This window comes from Alexandromys fortis, unplaced genomic scaffold (assembly GCF_014885135.2).
Source record: "Alexandromys fortis isolate MF-2015 unplaced genomic scaffold, M_Fortis_MF-2015_v1.1 scaffold_36, whole genome shotgun sequence".
Lineage (NCBI taxonomy): Eukaryota > Metazoa > Chordata > Mammalia > Rodentia > Cricetidae > Alexandromys > Alexandromys fortis.
The window spans coordinates 5,172,454-5,196,390 of NW_026067915.1; the positions used below are offsets into that span (position 1 = coordinate 5,172,454).

The 23,937-nt window shown below is 43.2% G+C and overlaps 1 protein-coding gene and 1 long non-coding RNA gene across 2 annotated transcripts in view; one reads left to right on the forward strand and one right to left on the reverse strand.

The window, feature by feature from the left end:
• The window catches only part of LOC126500015 (uncharacterized), an 11,372-nt gene extending 3,024 nt beyond the window's left edge, over positions 1-8,348 (forward strand). The window contains exons 2-4 of the long non-coding RNA XR_007591221.1: positions 2,437-2,718; positions 5,152-5,467; positions 7,945-8,348. This is a non-coding gene — a long non-coding RNA (uncharacterized lncRNA). The remainder of the gene's footprint in view (positions 1-2,436; positions 2,719-5,151; positions 5,468-7,944) is intronic.
• Positions 8,349-13,283: 4,935 nt separating this feature from the next.
• Acp3 (acid phosphatase 3) overlaps positions 13,284-23,937 on the reverse strand; it is a 59,736-nt gene continuing 49,082 nt past the window's right edge. Inside the window, exon 12 of the mRNA XM_050139579.1 lies at positions 13,284-17,869. Coding sequence (XP_049995536.1) covers positions 17,751-17,869 — 119 coding nt within the window. The 3' untranslated portion in view covers positions 13,284-17,750. The remainder of the gene's footprint in view (positions 17,870-23,937) is intronic.

Below are 23,937 nucleotides of genomic sequence, written 5' to 3' on the forward strand. Positions count from 1 at the left end.
GGGGAGGAGGCAGAAATTTTTAATAAATAAATAAATAAATAAGGAAAAAAAAGGACACAGAAAAAAAATACTGGCAAACCAAATCCAAGAACACATCCAAAAAAAATTATATATTATGATCAAGTAGGCTTCATCTCAGAGATGCAGGGCTGGTTCAACATACGAAAATCTATCAATGTAATCCATCATATAAATAAACTGAAAGAAAAAAATATGATCATTTCATTAGATGCTGAAAAAGCATTTGACAAAATTCAACACCCCTTTATGATAAAGGTCTTGGAGAGATTAGGGATACAAGGGTCATACCTAAATATAATAAAAGCAATATACAGCAAGTCGACAGCTAACATCAAACTAAATGGAGAGAAACTCAAAGCCATTCCACTAAAATCATGAACAAGACAAGGCTGTCCACTCTCTCCATACCTCTTCAATATAGTGCTTGAAGTTTTAGCAATAGCAATAAGACAACATAAGGAGATCAAGTGGATTTGAATTGGAAAGGAAGAAGCTAAACTTTTGTTATTTGCAGATGATATGATAGTGTACATAAGCAACCCCAAAAACTCTACCAAAGAACTCTTACAGCTGGTAACTTGTTCATTATTTATGAAGGCCGAATACTGCATATGAACCAAATCTAGCCTCTTTCCTCGTGAAGGACCTTTAGGTTGTTTCTGGTTTGTTTCTTTGACTCACAAGGTTGAGATGAACCTCCTTGCACATGGGTTATTTTAAATCCCATTGCAATATTCACTACTGATCCTTTTCTCATTCACCTTAGTAGACTATTCCCGCAATTATTTTAGCTTTGCAATCTGTCATCCAGTGTATTTTATATGTGTGCTATATATTACATATATCATCACACAGTTAAAAATAAAGTGTGTGAGCACAGTTATGTATGTATGTGAGTGAGTTCAGGGTATGTGCACCCCACAGTGTGTATGAGGAGAGCAGGTGATAACCTCAAATGTCCCTTTTGATCTGCCATCTTGTTTGGACCAGGATCTCTTGTTTGGAACTGCATAGGTCAGGCTAGGTGGCCTACAAGTTTCTGGAGAGTCTCCTGCCCCTCTTCCATCTCCGCATAGGAGCTCTGGCATTACAAATATGCGTGTCACCTTGTCCAGCTTTACCTGGGTTCCAGGATCTGAACTTGGGACTTCACATTTACAAGGCAATTCCTTTACCAATTGAGTCATCTCCAAGCACCACTATGTTTTACTTTCTGGGGGTAGTTATTAAAAATTAATTGTGGAGTTGCTTAGCTGCATGGTAAAATATCAAATTGTTTATTTATTATTATTTCAAGTGGCATTATGGATGTGCATACCACATCATGTCTGTGGAAGTCAGAGGACAATTTGTGAGAGCTGTTTCTCATCTTCCATCATGTGGGTTCCAGGATCAAATGTGGGCTGCCCGTTTCTCATAGTTAGCATGAAGCACAGCCCTGTTTCAGAATATTCTTCTTTCTCAGTTGCTTAGGTAGAATTGAAAGGGGTGGGTACATGATCAAGGGACAAATAGAAAGTCCCAATCAAAGTGCCATCATAGTGTCATTTCATATGGAGGTTGTGATCAGAATCGAGGCATGAGTTTGTACAGCCAAAGAGTAAGGAAACAGAACGTGGCACACTTCACCTCAAACCCAGCAGGTCTCACATTTCACAGTTTACATCAAAAGTTCGGGTAACAAGAGTCAAGTGTGATGGTACAGCCCTCTAAGTCCAGCACTTGGGGAGTCTGTCGTCAGCCTGCATTCCATGGGTCCCTGTCTCAGAGTGGAGGGAGAAGCCTGGAGAATCCAGCCTCTCTCAGGGGCACTTAGTTGCCTTCTCAAATGCTCTCCGAGGCCTCAGAATCAGCATCAGCTGGTAGCTCCCTGAGTGGCTGATGCCTGGCTTTCTGCAGATCTGCTGAGTCAGGGTCTGTGACTGCCAGCAGTCTGTCCCAACAAGCTTTCCAGGAGGTCCGGGAGCACACAGCTTCCCTGGGCTACAGCAGCGCGGTAGACTTTGAACTTCAGAACCAGACTGCATGAATTTGAGTTCCATTTCTCTCATAAACCAGCCCTTCGAGAATGCGGCATTTGGTCGTACCATTAAAACTGTGTGTCCCAGGCCTCATCTGAGAAACAAAGCCGGAGGGAGTGTCTGTTTCCGATGTGCGCACTCATACTCACGAAGCACTTAGAACGGCGTTTGCTACACAGCAGCTGCTCTGAAGGCACCTCCTGCATTACACGAGTGTAGCAATAGCCTACTAAATGCTTCTGGAGCCTGCAAACAGCAGAAGCTCGAACCTGCGTCTCATATCAGACGAGCGATCATGCCGTACATGCATGCGTGCACTCACTCATCAAATCTGTATTTTAAAAAATTCAAGTTGAAGCCACGGTGCCCTAGTGTTCTGTTTTGCTTTGGTCAGTTTGATACAGCTGCTGTCACCGGAGAAGCGGGAATCTCGAGGGATAAAGGCTTCCCTTCCATCAGATTGGCCTGTAGGCAAGCCAGTGGGGCATCTTCTTAATTGGTGTTAGCTGTGGAAGGGTGCGGCCTGTTGTGAGTCACACCGTCCCCGGGCAGTCGGTCCTGGGAACTATCAAAAAGCAGACTGAACCAGTCACCAAGAGCGAGTCAAGAAAAAGTATGGCTTCTGCTTCAGTTCCTGCTTCCAGGTTCCTGCTCTGACTTCCTTTCATCTTGAACGGTAAGATGTAAGATGTTTTCCTGGTGTGAGCCTCTCCCTTCCTGTAAACTGTAAGGCGAAATGAACCTTTTCCTCTCCAAGCGGCTCTGATCCCAGTCACAGAAGCTTAAGTAAGAACCATGGCGAAATTGAGGGAAAACCACTATTCAAGAGAAAGGGGTATCTAAACAAAAAAAACAGTAGGAAGAATCCTCAAAACAATCCCTCATTACCAAAGATTGGAACTTTCCCCCTAGTCAGAACAGTACTTACTACACACAGACAGTGGTAAGTTGATTATTATGTCGTAGTCTGCTCCAGTTTTGCCCAACGTGAGTATTTAAAGAGAGATGTAAAGTCCACTGTAGGGATTTTGATGGTTTGTGAACGAATTCACCCTTTAGATAAAGTGGAAGGAAAACAAGCTCAGTACAGGGGGCACGGGAGGCAATGGCAGCACAGAGGGGCACACAGTGATGGGCTGTGTGCATGCGGTGGGGGTGGAGGGATATGGATAAAACAACAAGCCAAAAAAAAAAAAAAAAGCCTATGTTAAAGGAAAAGCAAAGCCTGTTTACATTTGAATTATTTTTCAAGTTTTCATGAATGCAGACATGCAAGGATCACGTATGGACATTAGGTGGCAGACCATACCCACAAACCAGTGTAAGAAACCAGCGACCCCCCTCAGCTCTGGCAATGCGTGATGTGCTGACTGAGATGCTTTCTGAGAAGTGCATCATTAGGAGAACTCATGCCCGTGGGCACACCCCAGGCTGCACTTGCATAAACCCGCATGGGAGCCTCCTATACGCCGAGGCTCTCTCTGTGGAGTAGCCTAATGCTCCCGAGCCCCAAACCTGCACAGCCATAGTACTCAAACTGCCATACAATGGTAAACGCCTGTGCATCTAAACACAGAGAAGGCCCAGTAGAGTACAGTAGGTAAGATTTTTAAATGCTGCCGTGCGCTTGTATGGAGTAGTTAGCGTGCATGGAACCTGCAGGATGGAACCTGCAGGACAGGCATTCCTTTGGAAAAGCCAGTGGGTGAGCAATGACAGAGTGGGAATGTCTATGACATTACTGTGCACTGCCATAGATTAACACAGTCCGCACTTAGGCTGTGCTGCTTGTTAGTTTGTTTCTTTGGAACAGTGTCGTGGAATCGAATATTTGTTTAACTAAGTAAAGATGTGTTACATTTGGTTCTGTTGCAGAATAATTGTTTATGGAAAGATATATTGCATTTCTTTAACTATGTAAAGGTGTGTTGCTTTTGTTTTTGCTGAGTTTTTTTTTTTTTAACTATGTATAGGTGTGTTGCTGTTTGACTTTTCCTGCCTAAGGCACCTGATTGGTCTAATAAAAAGCCAAATGGTCAATAGCTAGGCAGAGGAGGGATAGGTGGGGCTGGTGGGCAGAGAGAAAGGGGGAGCTGGCCAGTCCGGGGCCCAGCCAGCCAGAGCCAGCCACCCAGAAGTGGGGGAAGCAGGAAAGCAGGATGGACAGTACAGAGATGAGGTGTACGAGCCCCAGGTCAACACATAGATGAAGAGAAATAGGTTTCTTTAAGTTAAAGAAAAAAACTAGTGAGAAACAAGCCTAAAGCCAAGGCTGAGCATTCGTAATTGATAGTAAGTCTCCCTGTCACGGTTTGGGGTCCCGCGGTCCAAGAAAGCCTGCTACAGAACAGGGGCTTGCTACATAGCCCAGATTACCTTGAATTTGTAATCCTTGTGCCTCCATTTCCTGTGTGCTGGGAGTGTTCCCACACTCAATAAAATTTTAATTTTATTTCCTTTTAACTTTTGGACTCTTTTGTAATAGCACCTTAAAACACAAAACCATAAATCTATACAAACATTGTTTGTGCCCTTATTATATAACTGTCTAATTCTAAATTACCTTTCCTTAGCATTTAAACTTTTGGGTTAAAGACTAAGACAAACATCAGTTTGTCAATACTAAGTCAGGTTCATCATTTTTGCTGTCTTCCACATCTGTCCTGCAGGAAGGCCTGCCAGAGTGCTAACACGGAACTGTAATCTCCTGTTGTAAATGTTCTTTAACCGTAAACTCCATGGATTTGCTTGGCTTTTTTTTTTCCATCATGAATTTGTTTTTTAGTAGATAATGTACCGTGAACACGTCTTTGCATTAACTCCCTCACAGTTGGGGTCCATGTTTAAATTTTAAGCAGATGGTTGAGGTCTGCACTGTGAATTTGCTTGGGGCCCCTTGCTCTACAGCAGTGGTTCTCATGAACCTTCCTAGTACTACAACCTTTAACCTAGTTCCTCAATCTTAAAATTATTTTTGTTGCTGCTTCATCACTATAATATATGATAAATATAATTATATATCATAGCATAAATGTATGATATGCCACCCTTGTGGGAGGTCGTGACCCACAGGTTGAGAATCACTCCTCTACATTGTCTTTTCTTTCAGTTCTGTAGCTGTGCATCCAGGTTCCAGGACTTAACAGTTCTTCATTTGTCACCGAGACCACCTCTAGGAACTTGCTATAATGTCCCCTGCATGCTCATCTGTTTGAGCATTTGGTCCTGAGATGGTGGCAGACACAGTTTTAGGAAGTTGAAGGGAAGACTCAGTGGAGCAGGTGCCTCTCTAGAGGGCATGTTTTGAGGATCCAACAGCCTACTACAGTTCCAGCCTGAACTCTGCTTCCCAGTCTTCCAAGAGCAAGTGACTCACGCTCCCATCACCAGGCCTCCCTCGCTGTGATGATGTCTCCCTTCTCACCGTAAGACAGAATCAGCCCTTCCTCCCTCAACTTCTTGTCACAGCTCAGCTCTTCCGCAGCATCCTAGCTGTGCCTGGCATAAAGTTTGCCATCATAGACACAGCTTGCTTGTTTTGGCAGCCACCTCACCCATGGCAAAGCTCTGGTCAGGCAAACTTATAGTGTTCTCTTCCAGATGACACTTATACACTCCTTAGTGATATCATGCCAAACCCATGTGAGGTTCTTGATGTGGTCAGAGATGTTGTAACTCTTCTAGAATGGTATCAGTGTCTTGCTCAGTTGTAACAGCAGCCTCAGCAGAGCAGCTAGTAGGCCTTAAAAGCTCCCATGATTTCTTGATCCTTTGCTTGCATCAAAGAAGTGGTTTTTAAGAAAGAAACACCACAGCCGGGCGGTGGTGGCACACGCCTTTAGTCCCAGTACTTGGATCTCTGGGAGTTCAAGGCCAGCCTGGTCTACAAGAGCTAGTTCCTGGACAGGCACCAAAGCTACAGAGAAACCCTGTCTCGGAAAAAAAAAAAGAAAGAAAGAAAGAAAGAAAGGAAGGAAGGAAGGAAGGAAGGAAAGAAAAGAAAAGAAAAGAAAAGAAAAGAAAAGAAAAGAAAAGAAAAGAAAAAGAAAGAAACACCACTTTGCACTTTGGCATGGGGATTAAAATCCCCAACAAAAGGATATGTGGGGACATTACCTACAGCAAACAAAATCTGGAAACGAATGTCATTTTCCAAGAAGCCCTTTTCTGTTTTGTTTGCACAACATTTTAAGAGGGTGTCTTGGAGGAGGAGCTGGGCTGTCTTACCATTTCTGGCCACAGGTGCTAATTGATATGCACAGAGGCTGAGTGCCCTCACTGTGCCAGATCAAAGTCTCCACCTGTAGCCTGCCCATTGCCTCATGTGCAAAGACTTCAGTCGCAAAGGCCTTGCAATCTGGTACTAGCTTGGCTTTGTACTGTATGGCAGGCCTTGCAGGGTTTCATTTCCAGACCGGGAAGAGTTCATCTGCAGTGAGAGTTTTCTTCCCCCACCAGCAGGGTATCTGGGGCTTTCATAAACTCCCCCGCTGTCTTCACACAACATGTGCACTGCTTCGCGTCCATGTATGTGTGACCACCATGTCTCAATCATTTGAGCTCCTGGAGCTGAGAAGCAAGTTCAACATGATGGGCAGCTTCAGAAGCTTTTCCTAGCAAACCGTTTATTTCAGCTGACTGGCCTGGTTCTGGGTCTGGTCTTCAGTGCAGTTCACTAGAAGTTTCTAGATCTGATGCAGGCTTTCCTTGAATTCCCATTAGCCTCTTTCTCTTCAGTGAAGGGGATCCTTTAACCACGCCAGTTTTCATTCTTGTTCCACGATGCTGGCTGTGACACTATTCCACTCTTAGGGATAGCATGCCATGCTGGCCGTTATTGTGGTTCCCAAGGATCATAGCAGATAGGATGATCAGTTGCTTCACTCCCTCAGAAGTTTGCATAGCGTCTTCCAGTTCCTTCGATCCAGCGTGGATTCATTAAGTCCTGTCCAAAGTGCGTGGTGTCCTCAGCAATAGGACTTAACTTCAACCTCTGGGAGGTAACCCAGGGCAACAATGTCCTGTATTGTTTTAGGAGTCTCTCGGACTTGCCTGATCAACTTGAAAGGAGTTTTCTCACGCCTGGTATTGGGTGTTTTGTTAGACAGTCTATGGCTCTTGGGGGGAAGAATTGTAGCCCAAGTGACATAACTTTTTAAAACTGTGTCTGTGTACATACATACATTTATATGTGTTATATGTAATCTTAGGTAAATAAAAATTGATATGATTCCTATATAGCTTTTCAACCAAGCCTAGCGTAGGAGTGGGAGAAATAGTCTTCTCTAGGGATGAGCCCCATAATTGATTTTTCAATACCCAGTGGTCAGCCCCCAAATCATATACATTCAGGTTACACTAAACAAACCAAGCAGGCTCTATATCTATATTTATGCACATAGAAGATAAACATAGCAGTAACAAAGAAAAAGAGGCCATGGGTTTGGGAGAGAGAAATACAGGAGCATGTGCAGGGTCAGAAGAAAGAAAGAGAAGGGGAAATGATCTAATTATATTCTCATTAAAAAGCTTTAAAAAAAAGCAGTCTCACAAGGTTACGTTCTATATGATTCCTTTTAAATGACTTCCCTGAAAATACAGATGGGAGATGGAGAAGTCACAGGCAGGGGAGGGAGGGATAGAAAGGTGGCTTTTCTGTGGTTGACAGAACTCCTTTGTTTTCGTGGGAAATGCATGGATCTGTTATGTATACGATTCACAGACACATAAATAAGCAAGAAGAACCAATTTCCTGGAGCTAAAATCAGAATAACATTGAGGTAGTTTTCTTAATAGCAAACATCCCTTCTCTTCAAAAAGCCTTGGGCGGTGTGGAGAGGTTAGGGCCAAATTGCCTTTCCTCATATTCAATTTTTGTTCAGTCCTCTCTCCTTTTCCACAGGAAAGATGGCCATCAAAGCAAAGAGAGACAAAGGCCCCCAGGCACATCTGGAAGCTAGAGCCTTCTGTTTGGAAGCTGAGCGGTACGATGAAGCCGCGCACTGGCTGGCGCTCATCTGTGTCACGCACAGCACACTGGGGCCTGAGTTGGTCTGCCAGCTGAAGAAGATGAGAGGCTGTAATTGCAGTTCTTCAAAAGCTTAATTAACAAGTGAATGCAGTAGCGAGCCACTTAATTAATGGCTACATAATGAGTATTCTGTACAACCTGTGTTTCACCGACCCGTTTAGCCACATGACTCAAACCTGTAACTAAATTTCACCTACAGTTACTAAAATTCACGTGACTTGCTCCTTCCCTAGTTAATTCCCATGCTTATCAAGATAACCAAGCTGATCAGTGAAACTCCAACTTGCTCCTTCTGTCTTGTAGTGATATTTCATTTGTATCTTAATAAATAAACTTTGCCTGAAGATCAGTGAGTACACCAGACTGGTCAGCCCGTACAGACCAGGCAGTGGTGGCACACACCTTTAATCCTAGTAGCCAAAGTTTGCCATAGAAACTTGGTGGTAGTAGTGCATGCCTTTAATCCCAGCCCTGGAGAGGAATAAGACCGGAAGAGACAGGTCTTAGCCGAGTCTCATTCTGAGGATTCCTGGAGGCAGGATGGCCATTTTGGTCTGATGTAGAGGAAAGAGCCAGTAGCTCGCTGCCTTGCTTTTCTGATTTTCAGGTTGAACCCCAATCTTTGTCTCTGGGTTTTTATTATTCATGCTACACTAACTTATGGCAATTGTTACCATTCTCTGATATTACCCAAGCTCTCCCATTTTATTTAAGACATCTTTTCTATTGTCCACATCAATCTAAAAACAAATTTCCCTTTGTCTATCTGCATTTCGAGGGTTGTTGGGTTTTATTTCCTCATAAATGCAACTTTATTACCTATAACCCACTAAATCCTGTGAAGATTAAATTTCAGAAGGATCTATGATCACAGAAAAGTAACATAATTCAACAAGTCCTGTGGTCTATTTTCTATGACCTTGTCTTGAAAAACGAGACTGTAGATGGGGTTAATTTTATGTGTATTCTTTCCTTGTTTACAGCAAGGTGAATTATACTAAATATAATACCACCTAGCATGGCACTGGGCTCCTTCCCTATGACACCTTACTGAACTGCTACACACACTTATGAAATTGATATCGTATGTAGAGATGCTAACTAACAGCAAATACGTTACTTTCCACACTGTGATAAAGGCTCTGACAAACCAAGGATGGGAGGGTTTGCTTTGGCTCACAGGCTGCAGGGACAGTCTGTTATGGCAGCAAATCATGGTGGAAGTAGCACTTGGCATCCTGATGTCCTCAAATCTTGATGCATGTTAGGTTTCTGTTGCTCTGAGAAAGGCTATGACCAAAAACAACCTGGGAGAAGAAAGGGCTTATTTGGCTTATACTTCTAGGTCACAGTTCATTGCTGAGGGGGTCAGAGCAGGAACTCAAGCAGGAAACGGGAGGTAAGAAGGACTGGAGAAGAGTCCTTGGAGGGATGCTGTTTGCTGGCTTGCTCCTCAAGGTCAGATATCTTCTCCAACCTCCCAGGGCCACCTGCCCAGAGGTGGCATCCCTCACAGTATGCTGGGGCCTCCAATATCAATCATTGATCAAGAAAATGCCCCTCCTCAGGCTTCTAACAGGCTGGTCTACAGGGCATTTTCTCAAATGAGGTTCCCTCTTCTCAGATGACCCTAATCTGCATCAAGATGACAAAAATCTAACCAGCTCTTTGGAACAGGAAACAGAACAGACAGGAAGTAGAGCGGGGATATTAAACCTCAAAGACCCGGCCCCTGGCACTCACTTTCGTCAGTGAGGTTGCCCCTCTGCAGATTTTCATCACCTTCCCAAACAGCAGTACCAGCTGGGCCCCAAATACTGAAACACATGAGCTTATGGGGGCATTTCACATTCAAACCACAGCATCTGAAAACTTGAAATCTATAGTTATAGTCCAGCTTTGACACCCTAACCAACCTTCCTTGGCAAACCCAGGCCCTCATCCCTGCTCTGCTCCCAGCCAGTCTGCCTTGGGAATGCTGGGGCTGCCCCGCTGTGCCATCTCGTGGCATTCCAGCCCACTGGGAAAGACCAAAGACTTAGACTCAGTTCAAAATTAGAGTAAATAGATTTATTCTTACTGCTAGCCGAAGGACAGCAGCCTTAGAGCCCAACAGCAAGGGGACAAAGGGAAGAGTTTATGAAGGTGGACATCAAAGGCGGACATTACAGTTATCTGTGGAATCCGTGGCTAGGCAAGAAAATCGTTCTGCTTCTCTCAGCTGTCTCCTTTCCCGGTGGATAGTAATAAAAGGACCATTTCATCTCACTCCCACAATGGTCAGCAAGTTTACAAAAGCAGGAACACTGTTATCCCATTCTTATCTCGCCTGCAGGCCACTCGGACCTCACCGGCAATCCAGGGCAAAGATCAATGGCCCTTAAGGGATGCCTGGTACCATATTAAGTTTCCTCTGCCATCACAGGGGAGTTATGTGTAAATTATTACACAGGTCTGAGCTCTCTGGGGGAAGTGTCACTAATTGAACTGGGATAGAGCAGTCAATCAGGTTAGGACTGGCTGTCAAGTCCCCACGATCTCTTGGCCTCTCTAGGGACGTCAGTAGCTGAGTCTCAGTCCCTCATACTCCTCAGTTCTGGCACTTTTCCCATAGGCTGTTGGTGGCCTTGTAGATGATTATTCAAGATATTCTTGCTTGAATTCAATACTAATGACTACACGGGATCGTGCTTTGTAACTAGAAGTGTGATCCATTGCTGTCGAATAATCCTCCTGTATGCTGTGAATATGTATTCCTCTCATTGGTTAATAAAGAAGCTGATTTGGCCTATAGCAAGGCAGAATAAGGACAGGTGGGAAAGGCAAACTGAAAATACAGAGAAGAGAAGGGCAGAGTCCAGGGAGGTGGAAGCAAGATGCCAGAGAACAGGTAAAGCCATGAAACCACGTGGAAAAATGTAGATGAATATGCTTTAATTTAAGTTGTAAGATCTACTTAATAATCAGCCTGAACTACAGGCCAAACATTTTGGAATTAATATAAGCATTTGTGTGATTATTTGGGACTGGGTAAACAGGACACAAAGAAAAGCTTTGCCTCTGTTTATAATCCATTATAGAAATAAAAATCTAAAATAGCCAGGTATAGTATTGCACACCTTTAATCAAAGGCAGAGACAGGCCAATTTCTGTGAGTTCAAGTCCAGCCTGGTCTATATAGTGAATTCTAGGCTAGCTAAGACTACAAACTGAGAACCTGTCTTTAAAAAATTAAAGTTTCTGAGCAAACCCTCCGCTCCTCTACTCTTTTAGCTCTTTCCTGCCCAAACACCACTTAACCCCATAAAAACTTCTGATCTTTGTCTATCTTTCTTTGTGTTGCCTTCTAACCTTCCCGCTTTCCATTTTTCCATATCTGACTTGAAACTCTCAATCACTTGATTTTTTTAATATTTTTGTTTTGTTTTCTATGTATAATTTTATTTAAAAATATAAATGTGTAATTTTTAAACAGTAGGAACATATGATTCCTCTAAAAGCTAATTTTGTTAAAGGTCCAGACTTATTTTTTTTTAAAATATGTTTCTATCACTTGGGACTTAACTCATTTTTTCATTTTTCACAGAAAAATCACATTTATCATATACTAATTTTTATATGTATTTATCCATAATTCTAAAATTTACTTTTTTTCCCTCCATAATTGTCTGTCTTTTCATGGGCCCTGAGCCAGCTGTCTAGCCTGCATCTTATTCTTTTTTTTCTTTTTCTTTTCTTTTTTTTTTTTTTTTTTTTGATTTTCGAGACAGGGTTTCTCTGTAGCTTTTGGTTCCTGTCCTGGAACTAGCTCTTGTAGACCAGGCTGGCCTCGAACTCACAGAGATCTGCCTGCTTCTGCCTCCCGAGTGCTGGGATTAAAGGCGTGCACCACCACTCCCGGCTTGCATCTTATTCTTGATCTACTACAAATGGAGGCAAAAAATATCTTACAAAGTAGAAAGGATGCAGGGTCTCACTAGAACCCCTAAATGCCACAATTTCAATGTTCTGACCCAAACCACCATAAACCTGACAACAGTCTATATACTCAATACAAGTGTCATCCAAGTGGCTTTTACCTCCTTGACCTGAACCTCAAGAGGCCAGGAAGAGTCTGTAGGAGGCAGAAGGGATGAGTCCACATGACTGGGAAGAAGGGACACTGGTAGTTTTCCTGCAGGCTGGTGAGAGAGACAATGCCTGGCTTCCATCCCGGAAAACCCACTCTCCTTCTGCCCTCATCGCATGGCCAGGCCCTGCTTGCATTTCTGAAGACCACCTGCTTGCAGCACCCTGTTTGATTTCATCAGCCTCAAGATCAATGGAAATTGTGCCTGAGGGTGACAGTTTACTTCTGTAATTATAAGAAGTTGATATGTATCAAAACACTAAAGGAAGTAAAAAAAAAAATCACCACCACCAGCCTTCACTGTTAGTCTGTTTGAAATAATTCCTTTTTATCCTTAGCATGATAACAAATCTTTATAGAGCCAACCATGTTTTGTTTTTTATTCCCTCTGACAGTGGAGCTGACTTGAAGCATCTCCTCCGTAGGTTCTGTATTCATGCGTTAATGAACTTTATTTGAAGGTTCTGTTGGTGGTTGGCTTCCTGCTGAAATCCACTTACTCTTTCTTTAATGCAGTGTTCTCCTCGCTCAGAGACAGATCCTCAATCAAAAAAACAGTTTTAATGAGATCTCTGGTGTCCCTGCTGCTCCTCCAAGGGAAACTCCATCATTTTAATAATGGTTGTCACTTTAAGATGTGGGGTAAGATTGAAATCCACTCTTGAGAGTGTATAGAGAGCTAATGAAAAATCACATCTCATGTTTGTTTAACAATAAAATTCAGAATGATAAGGTTTTTTGGCAGACAGTGACAAATTCCTGACATCCTACACTGAATATTTAATGAAATATTATTTTAATAATAATATATTGCTCACTAGGGCCCAGGGCCATTTCTGGCATTTGTAAGTAGTAGTTCATTTATTCATCATAATACTTTGACTAGGAGCCACTGCTGTCTGCAGTTTACAGACAAGGAGACTGGTAGAAAATTTAGGTGACTATCACCGCATGGCTAGTAAGAGTCCAAGCTGGGACGTCAGCCCATGCATCTGGCTTCACTACCTTATTCTCTTCTGCTTTCCACGTAAGTTACTTTGATTTGTTTTGGTGTGGCGATGACAAAATATCGGAGGCAGAACAGTTTACAAAGAGTTTATTTAGTTCACAGTTCTGAAACTTCAAGAGCATGGTGCCAGGATCTGCTTTAGGGAGGGCCTCTGGTGGGGTAGCAGGTAGCTATGGAAGAGCATGGGGGGGGGGGCAGCAGAGACAGAAAGACAGCGAGAGAGACAGACTTTTTTTTATAATAACTCATCATCATGGTATCGAATCCAGCCCTGCACAAATGCAAGAATTATAAGGAATCAGCACTGATTCCTTCTCTTAACTTCTCTTCCCGTTGCTGTGATGTAGTCCTCTGAGAAAAGTAATGTAAGCGACAAAGGGTTAGCTAAGGCTCACAGCACAAGGGTAAAGCGCACCATGACAGGGTCGTCAAGGTGGCAAGAGCTTGAAGCAGCCGGTCACGTGACAGTCAGAAAGCAGGGAGGGGCCAATGAATGCATGCTGGTGCCCAGCTCATTTTCTCCGTTTTACACACTGAGTTCCAGGATAGCCAGGGCTATCCAGAGAAACCCTGTTTCAAACAACACCTGTGCGTGTGCGTGTGTGTTTGTGTGTGTGATGTGTTCGGGCTCAGAATTCATCATGGTAGACATAATTTTATATTTCTGTTCATTTAGCTATAAAGCAAATTGCGTGGGAAGTCATGACTTGTGAATGGTTTCCCTGAGAAGTCATTGCTCTTTGTTCCATTTTACCTTGAAAAGGCATCCCTCTGCCTCTGTTACCGGCTTCCTTCTCCAGACATCGAACATTTAGTAGGAGGTAAGTTAGAAGAGCGCTCCGCTATTACCTTTAAGACAGGTTTTGAACTAAAGCATTTCAGACAATCTTTCATCAGTTTGGCCAAAGGTAAAAAACAAATGAAGACACAGGAGAAAAATGATCCCCTGTAATTCTTTTATTTTTACTTTATTGTGGTTCTGGGGGTGGAACTCAGGGCTTGCCTTCGGTAGGCAGGCTTTTCATCAGTGAGCTGTGTTCCAGTCCTAAAGATGACAGCCATTTTGTCACAATAACCAAAGTGTTTGTTTGTTTGTTTTGAGTTAGAGGTTCTCTGTGTAACAGCCCTGGCTGTCCTGGAACTCACTTTGTAACCAGACTGGCCTTGAGCTCACAGAGATCCACCTGCATCTGCTTCCCTAGTGCTGGGATTAAAGGCATGTGGCCCCAAAGTGTATTTTACAAATAAAGAATGTGTTTTCTCTGCTTTAAAAAGGCTGTTGTCTATGGCCCTAGTCAGTGTAGGGGCCACTAGCCACTACTGAGTCTTCAAAGTCGGCTACTCCAACTTGGGAGGTGGTGAAAGACTAAAATGTATCAGATTTTACATACTTGTTATGAGAAACATCTTTAAAATATTCCATGAACACCTTTTGAATATCAATTACCTGTTGAAATGATATTTTATATACATTTTAAAAAATAAATTTTATATTACAATTCATTTAATTAAAAAAGTTTACCTTTACAAATGTGCAAATATGGCTGTGGGATGTTTAAGACCATGTGTGTGACTGTATTTGTCTCTGGGCCCTGATTGTGGGACATTTAAGACCATGTGTCTGACTGTATTTGTCTCTGGGTCCTGGTTATGGGATGTTTAGGACCGTTTGTGTGACTGTAAGTGTCTCTGGGCCCTGATTGTGGGATGTTTAAGACTGTGTGTGTAACTGTGTGTGTCTCTGGGCCCTGATCTGAGGCACCAACATTTCACATGTGAATTATATTGCTCGAGAGGTTTTTGTCGAGAGCTTTAAAAGAGAAAACAGTTATTACAGTTAAAACAGTCATTTACCCAGAAGCCTCTCTGACCAAAAGGAGTCAGGTAACAATTATTAGAATAAGATAGAAAAGGGGCAGGGAGTTGAGAAAATAGGAAATACAAGTAAATTCAGGGACAAGATGCCAGTTTTAGTACAAAAGGCTGTCAAGTGACTGCCAGCTAAATGTTGGAGCCTCATGTATGACATTTCTTAAGCACTAGTATTTTCTCACAATTATATTCATTTAATTCCCTGTCAGTGCTATGCCATTAAAGCTAAGGATAGCCCACCCGTGCCTCTCTCGGGGCTTTCCTGTGTACTCATCACTGGTATTGTTATGTAATTATTACCAACATGATAATGCTTGCTTTGTGTGAATTCTACACAAAGGCCTCTCAAATGACAAGGAACACACACCAGAACGGAGGTGATCTTAGCTCTAGTGATGATATTTCGGCAGTATTACCATGGCAACTGAATGGTCACATCTGTCCCACCTGCCAGGCAGTTATCGGTATTGGGAGTTCACCTTCCCCGTTGTTGAAGTTGCATTATTACCGGTTATTTTCTGAGAGACCCTACAAGTTCATCTGTGCATTTTGCTTTATTCCTATAGATCTTTGTCACTTGTAATTCTTACCTCTTCTATGTTGTGTGAAAAATGGCTATAGCATTTGCCAGCAGAAGAAGGTAAAGGAGATGGTGACATTGAGCCTGAGAGCTTTCTGTACAGTAATCAGAGGGATGGTAGGTACTGGGGGTTGGGCAGATGGGTCAATGGGTAAGAGCCCTTGCTGTACAAGTGTGGGAAACTGAGTTCAAATCCTAAGCACCTATGTAAAAAACTGAGTGTGGACCGTGTTTTCCTTTAACCCCAGTGCTGTGGGGGACAAACCAGAAGGATTACTGGGGCTTACTGGATTCCAGAATAGTTCCAAGTTCAGTGGGAAATCCTGTCTTAAAGTAATAAGAAGAAGAATAGGAAGGGACATGCTTCATCCTGTGAGCATGCGTGGGAAAGCAAAATATGTGTATAAAAACCACATACATACTCACATAAATATACACACACATACCAGGGAGGGAGAGGGAGAAAAGAGGGAGGAAGGGAGAGAGAGAGAACGCTCTTCAAGTTTTGTTTTTGATGGCTTTGGCTCGTTGAGAATGATATTAAAGTACAGACTATAGAGGTGAGTGCTTTGTGTTTGACAGGGTCACCATGGGACTCGAGGGATGGGTGGGGATCTGAGTGGAGAGTAGAGTTCCCTGCTGGGTGTCAAGGACCCCAGCATCCCAGAGAGACATCCAGACAGTGAATTCTGAGGATGCTCTTGGGATCCACAGTCCGGATGTTTCTGCCTGTCTTCAGAAAGACGCGTGAGCATGGACAGTGGGGCCAGAGGCCCTTCTCTGACCCACCCACCCCAAATCTGGTATACTCTGAGATCTGTAGGCAACCCCAAGGAAGTAGAGCAACTGACTGAGGAGTGAGATCAGTTTTATCACCAGCTGACTGCTTGTGTGTCCGGAGTAGAATATAACGATATCAAGTAAGTTTTAGTCTTTTCCTAAGTGACTTCATGGATGGTACCAGCCTTGGAGGTGCCTGATCGGGCCGTGACTTATACGTATAAAAGTGGACTGAAATTGTTTACAGAAGGTAATCTAGGTGCGACTTCTACATTCATCTTGTCTAGATTCTTCCATTTTAGATGAGGAAATTAAAATTTAAGGCCAAACGCCAGTATATTGTCAATCTTCCTCAGTCCCCTGCCCCATGTACTTTCCTTTCTATGTTAATACATGGTTGGGAAGCATCTAAGGCATAGTTAATTGGTAAAGCATTCTCCTAGTGTGCACAAAGCCCAGGGGTTTGCATTCCAGCACTACACCAAAAATTAAAAAAGTAAAAAAATTATCATTTCATACTGGCCATGAACAGCCCTGTGAGTATAAGAGATCATAATTTTAAAGTGAAGGTAATACAAACTGTACAAAAATCAGGCCATGAGAGTCGGGGAAAATGACTTTATCTCATCGGTTTTTCAGTTATTTCTCAGTGTGGGAATTGGGAGAAAATAACCCGAGCTATGCTTAAAGTGAAAGACATTACAGTTTCTGAGAGTCAAATGCCGTACCTAAGACATTTTGAATAGGGATATATGTATGTGTGTGTTAGATGTACAGGTACAAGTCTGCCAGTTATCAAACACTGGATTTAAATTGCTTTTCAGACAGAGAGAGAGAGAGAGAGAGAGAGAGAGAGAGAGAGAGAGAGAGAGAGAGAGAGAGAGAGAGAGAGAGAGAGAGAGAGAAAGAAAGAGAGAAAGAGTTAAGTTTAGTAAATAACTAAGTCACTTTCCTGTGGACTCTCCACTTCTAGTCTAACATTCCGGATTACCTACTCTGCTCTAACCTGTGTCTTGGTCCTATTTTCTCTCCCTTCCTCTTCGCAGGCACAAGATGAACTAGAATTTGGCTTCTTGTTTCTCTCAGGACCTCTGTGTGAGAGAACAGAGAAGACCAGGAGAGCTCTTGCAGAGGAGTCCTGTGGTAGCCCTTGAGCAGCTCGGTGGCCAGAAGACCTACCTAGCCTGCCAGCTCTGCACTCGCCCCTGTGGCAGTGAGTTCACATCAACTCTCAATGCCCACATGGCAGAAGCCCACCCTGAAGGTGCCACCTCACTGAGAGATGTCCCTGGAGGTCAGCCGTCTGTTCAGATGTTCCGATAGACTTCTCTCTGCCAGCAGGGCCCGTGGCGGATGAGGGTGAGCAGCAGTATCACTAGGATACCAGACACCAGGCAAAAGGTAATGGCAAGGATGACCCTCAGGACTGCAAAGACAAATACACCGATGGGAAATTAATATGTGGAGATCACAACAACACCCCCCTCAATGAAAGCCCTAAAAAGCAGATGAAAATCGCATATCGTTGTTGACTTTTTGCCTTAATTTAAAACTTAAAAAGATATTTTATTTTGTGTCAGCAATATAGTTTTCACAAAACTTTTGCTTTTGTCCTTCTACTTTTTTTGCTGTGTGAGACAGAGTCTCACACAGTCCAGAGGGACCTTGTACTTGCTATGTTGCCAAGGATGAGCTAGCTAGCTTGCACTCTTGATCCTCCTGCCTCAACCTCCCAAGTACTGGGATTACAAGTGTGCGCCATCATGTCTAGCTTTCCTGCCTCGATGGTAAATTCTAGAGGCATGTCTGAAGCAGCCTTGGATTCAGTAGAGAGTGTTGGATAGAACACAGAACTCAGAGTCAGGAGGGGACTTAAGTTCTAGTTTCAGCATGACCTTTGACATTTGGCCTCAGCTCTCCACTGCAGAGGGAAGGTAACTGAGAGAAGTGTCTAAGGTTTTCTCATAATGTGACTTCTCTCCTTCCTCCCTCTTTTCCTTCCTTCTCTCCTCCTTCTTCCCTTCCTCCCCCCCATGGACTGGGGTAGGGGGCGGTGGGGGCGGGAGGTGACAGCATACTGGCTTTTGGCCTTAAATTTTAATTTCCTAATCTAAAATGGAAGAATCCAGACAAGATAAATGTAGAAGTACATCTAGATTATTTTCTGTGAACATTTGTCGTCCACTTTTACTATGTATAAGTCATGGCTCAACCAAGCACCTCCAAGGCTGGCACCATGCATTTGCCTGGTATCTGGTATCCTAGTGATATGGAAGACCATAGTGATACGGTCTTCTCATAATGCTAATTCTCTCCTTCATCCCACTTTTTCTTTCTTCTCTCCTTCGTCTTTCCTCCCTCCTCCCACCCCATGGACTGGGCTCAGATTCCTCAGTGAATTTCATGCATTTTTCTATGGTTTAAATTATCAGAAGCTCAGTGGAAAATTTGAATAACTCACTTCGAGCAATTGACTAAGATAAGTGGAACCATTCTGCCTTTTAAAACTGATTTTTCAAAAAAGCATGTTTTATGGAGAAACTGAGCATAAGTTGAGTTTGGGGGACATTTATTGGATAATCACAGAGTGGTGTGAATCTGTAATTATTGAGAAAGATCTCTTGATAGATGATGGTGAGCAGCCGTGAGGAGATACACAAGGTCATATTTCAGATGAGAAACTAATAAATTAGAAAGTTGCTCTCCCTGGCACACATTGTTCACTGAAGCTGACATACCATACCAGCTTGCTCCATCTCTCAGTGCACACCTCTGTTGTTGGTGCTTCAGACAGGGTTTCTCTTTGTAGCCCTGGAACTTGCTCTGTGGATCAGGCTGGCCTTGACCTCAGAGTTCTGCCTGCTTCTGCCTCGGGAGTTCTGAGAGTAAAGGCATCTGCTACCATGGCCAGCCACACATCTTTTAATTGTACAAACATGGGGTGACTGAGGCAATGGGAAGCAAACATTGCTGGTCCTGATGTCTCATCTACGGAACAGTAGCGCTCTAAGAGCGCAGACGAAAATCACTGATTTAGCCTAACCTTGTTGCAGAGGGAGGAAATGAAGAAGTAGATCATTTGATAAAGGCTCAGCAGGTAATTTTATTGTCCTAGAAACAGAGGATCTTATCAGTCGCACGATTTCAAATCCATCTGTTCACTAATGACTTCCACCTCAGGCTTGATACATAAGCAATGTGTACTTGGTATGTAGCAGTCTCCCTTACCTATGGCTTCAAGTTCTGTGATATCCGCTACCCATGGCAGTCAACCACTGTGTGAATACATTAAGTGGAAAATTCCAGAAATAAACAACTCCTGGGTTTTAAATTCTGCGCCTCTCTGGGAAGCAGGATGGTATCTCACGCCGTCCCACTCCTTCCCACCTGGGATATGATGGAAGTGATGACTTTGTCTGGCAAGACTCTGCTGTATGTCCTGGCTGCCACCAATCACACCATAGCACCTTGGTTACCGGGCAGTTGTCATGGATCTCAGTGCCTCTGTTCATGTAACCCTAATTTCCTCAATAATGGTTAAAGATACAGTAGTAGTAATACTGGAAACTGGATTCGTGAAGAGAAGCTGTAATGTATTTTCCTTGAGTGAAGGGTGAAGATATACAGCAGAGAGAGAGAGAGAGAGAGAGAGAAAGAGAGAGAGAGAGAGAGAGAGAGAGTACATTTATATGCCCTCCATTGTAATACATTTAAATAATTATTCTATCTTTGTTTTGGTTTTGAGACCAGATCTTATGCAGTCCAGGTAGCTAGAAACTGGCTGTATAGCCAAGGAACATCTTCTGGTCCTCCTGTCTCCACCTTCTAAGTACTGAGATTATAGGAGTACACTATCACACTGGGTTTATGCGGTCCTGGGGACTGAAACCCAAGCCTCCTCCCTACAGATTGGTTTTTCTCATAGCCACCCTTTCCTTGGATGATGAAAACTCCCTTCACTTAGGGGGGAAAATGAGTCTTCTGTGATTCCTTTATTTTCTAAATAGCCTACACCTGATCTGTCAGGAAAACCTGTTCTATTGGGGAAAAAAATCTAGAAATCAATGGCTCTCCCCATCTCTGCAACCACCCTGGTTCTGCTAGTCCCATTTACCAGGACCACTGGAATGGCCTCTTGGCCTATCCCCAGCTTCTTGTTTCTCAATCTGTTTTAAGCACAGCCGCCAAAGGCTTACAAGTCAAATCTTGTCCTTCTCCTCCTTCGGGGGAAGTCTACTGTGGATATATCCATCAGAGCAGAAGCTGAGGTCCTGATAACGGCTCTCTTCTTGTCACACTGTCCTTCTAGCTTTTCTTCAAATGCCCCTTAGCCTCCCTGCTTGGTGCTATCGCTTCAGCTGATAGCATTGCTGGAATACTCTTCCAGCCTAATGGGACACGCCTTTCCTGTCTTTGCTCAAGTCTTATCTTTTCAATGAAGTCTTCACTTTTCAAAGTCCCATTCATGTACCATCTGCCAACAGTAACTTGTGATCTGAATCTTTCAGAATACTCATTACATTTATCATTTGTCTCTTGTTTCTTCTAACTGACTATCCATTTCAGGAACTTTGTATTTATGGATCATAGATCAGTACCTGGCCCATATGTGTTAGTGAATATTATTGATAAAATTAGTGACCTAAAGGAGGGTGTGGCTCAGTTGGTAGAGTGCTTGCCTAGCATGATCAAAGGCCTGGGTTTGAGTCCCAGTACTACATAAATTGGGTGGCGGTAGAGATACACCCACAAACCCATACCTCAGGAGGCAGGAGGGTCAGAAGCTCAAGGACATTCTTCCATCACATAGGGAATTTGAGGCCAGCCTGAGATACATGAAACCATGTTCCAAACACAAAACAACCCCCTGAAAAATACACCAAAAATGATGACTTATAAACTGCCAACTTTTAGTTCAATGTTTTTTTTTTCATGACCAGGATGCTGCTTAGTGCCATGAAAAAATCTAATTTTAGGAACTTTAGAGCCCAAGAGACAGTTGATTAGAGCTGTAGATGGAGCTAAAATAAAGCTAGAGAGAACCGAACAGAATTGAAGAAGGAAAAAAGAGACTGGGTGGAAACAAAGAAGAGAGACAAACACTAATGATTTCTCTCTCTCTCTCTCTCTCTCTCTCTCTCTCTCTCTCTCTCTCTTTCTATCTCTCTATATCTATCTATCTNTATCTATCTATCTATCTATCTATCTATCTATCTATCTATCTATCATCTTTATCTTGTCTCGGGGAAAAAAATCTATTTTCACAGGGCTGGGAATGATGACATGTGCCTATAATCCCACCATTTGGGATGTTGAAATAGAAGGATTTTAAGCTCTTGAGTAGCCTGGGCTATAATAGTGAGTTCCTGAAAAGGTAAATCTATTTTCATGATTAGTTTTCTGAATTTAGAAATTTAATTTTTAATTAACCCATTAACTTTGGCTATGCTATTACAGCAGTCCCATAGGATAAGCGTCCCCACACTTTCCTGCCTGTACCAGGAAGGCTATGGGAGGTACTGAGACCCCCATATGCTCTGCTCCTGAGAAACCCAGATAGGCAGTTATGTGATAGTGTGACCCATGCTGAAATGGAGGTGTTACTGTTGCCATTCAAACAGAGAAAACTGCAACCAGCAGAGTATATTGAATTTGCAAAAGGGAAAAATTGGAAAGCTTATGAGATGCGAGATGACCTGTATAAGGAATGGAATTTTCAGTGAGACAGAAATTGTTGCACAGGGTACATTTGGGACACAGTGAGTAGCGCATGGGAGTTGGGGTGGGTAAGACTTGATGTGTATCTTAAGGTCCAACTTTTGGGTTTCTGGTTTAGTCTTGTTCTGAAGCACCTGGGAATGACCAGTAATGCTCAGGAGGGATGAGCTGTTGTCTGAGTTTAGGAAAAATAACCTGTGATGTCATGATGGTGATGACAAGGTATGTTGGGTAGGGAGCCGGGTACCCAAGGCTCAGAACTAGAGTTGTGGACGTAGGGACACAGATAAGGGAAGTAGAATGCTGGTCAATCCTGGGTTGAGTTGAAAAGTGTTGGTGACAGACTAAAGACCACTGGTCGAGGGTAGATGCAGCTGAGCCGATCCCACAGATTTGTGCTGTGGCTAGGGATGAGCACCACAGACAGGGCTGGTACAGACTAGAGGATGAAATGACTTTTGTTTTCAAATGGGATGGAGACGAGCTCTTCTGCGGATAGACGTGGCCAAGAGGTGGCTGGGAAAAACAGGCCTGTAATTTTTCACTTAGATGCGACAGTGGGGGTTGAAGATGTCGGGGACAGGCCCGTGGTGAGCATGGGATGAGGACACAGCTACCGGTTTTTGAGATGTGATTATTTCAGGGGTTGGTGGAAGGAATCTATCCAAAAGAGTCTGGGCAAGGGACCTGAGAGAACAAACAACAAACAAAACCCCCCAGGAAAGACAACCCCTTCTCTCTTTACTCTCCCATCTTTCAGTACCGAGGGTTGAACCTTATACACGCTAGCCCAGCACTCTTCAATGAGGTAAATCTGCCTGGAACTCAAGATCATTCTCCAAGTGCTGTGATTTCAGGCACACGCCACACCAGCCTCTCTGGGAAGCTTTACACTTTTAGAATTTAATTTAAAATTATATGCTTGATTGAAGTATAGAAGACTTTAGAAATTTGGCAGAGTTATGTTCTAGAAGCTGAGAAATGACAGGGATCGTTGGTTCCTTACTGCAAAGAGCAGGGGTCTGAAAACCACGCCAGGGCTGTAAAAGAAGCCCCGTCCCATGGAAACACACAACAGCTGCTAAAAGAAATGTCCTGACACAATCTTTCCTTAACTGGATAGGTAGCCAATGGCCTTGAATTCTGGTCTTCCTGCCTCAACCCCTCAACTGCTGGGATTACAGATGTGCACCGTCACACCTGGTATTTTTGCAGTGCTGGGAATCCAGCCAAGGTATTCCTGTGTGCCACATTAACACTCTACCTCCTGAACTACGCCCCAGCTGTCTCTTTCTCTCATTCTAGGCTTGTCCACTGTAGTAGCCTCTTACCCTCCACGCCCTCAGCCTCCTTCTTATCAGATCCAGTCTCTTGCTGAAGCCAACGCCTTTCTTTTTTTCTTTTTTTTAAATCTTCTTTATTGTTTTATTGATTTTTATTGAGCTCTACATTTTTCTCTGCTCCCCTCCCAGCATCTCTCCTTTCCCCTTCAACTCTCCCCCAAGGTCCTCATGCTCCCAATTTACTCAGGAGATCTTGTCTTTTTCTGCTTTCTACTTTCCATGTAGATTAGATCTATGTAAGTCTCTCTTAGTGGCCTCTTTGTTGTCTAAGTTCTCTAGGATTGTGGTTTGTAGGCTGATTTTCTTTGCTTTATGTTTAAAAATCACCTATGAGTGAGTACATGTGATAATTGTCTTTCTGTATCTGGGTTACCTCACTCAAAATAATGTTTTCTAGCTCTATCCATTTGCAAGCAAAATTCAAGATGTCATT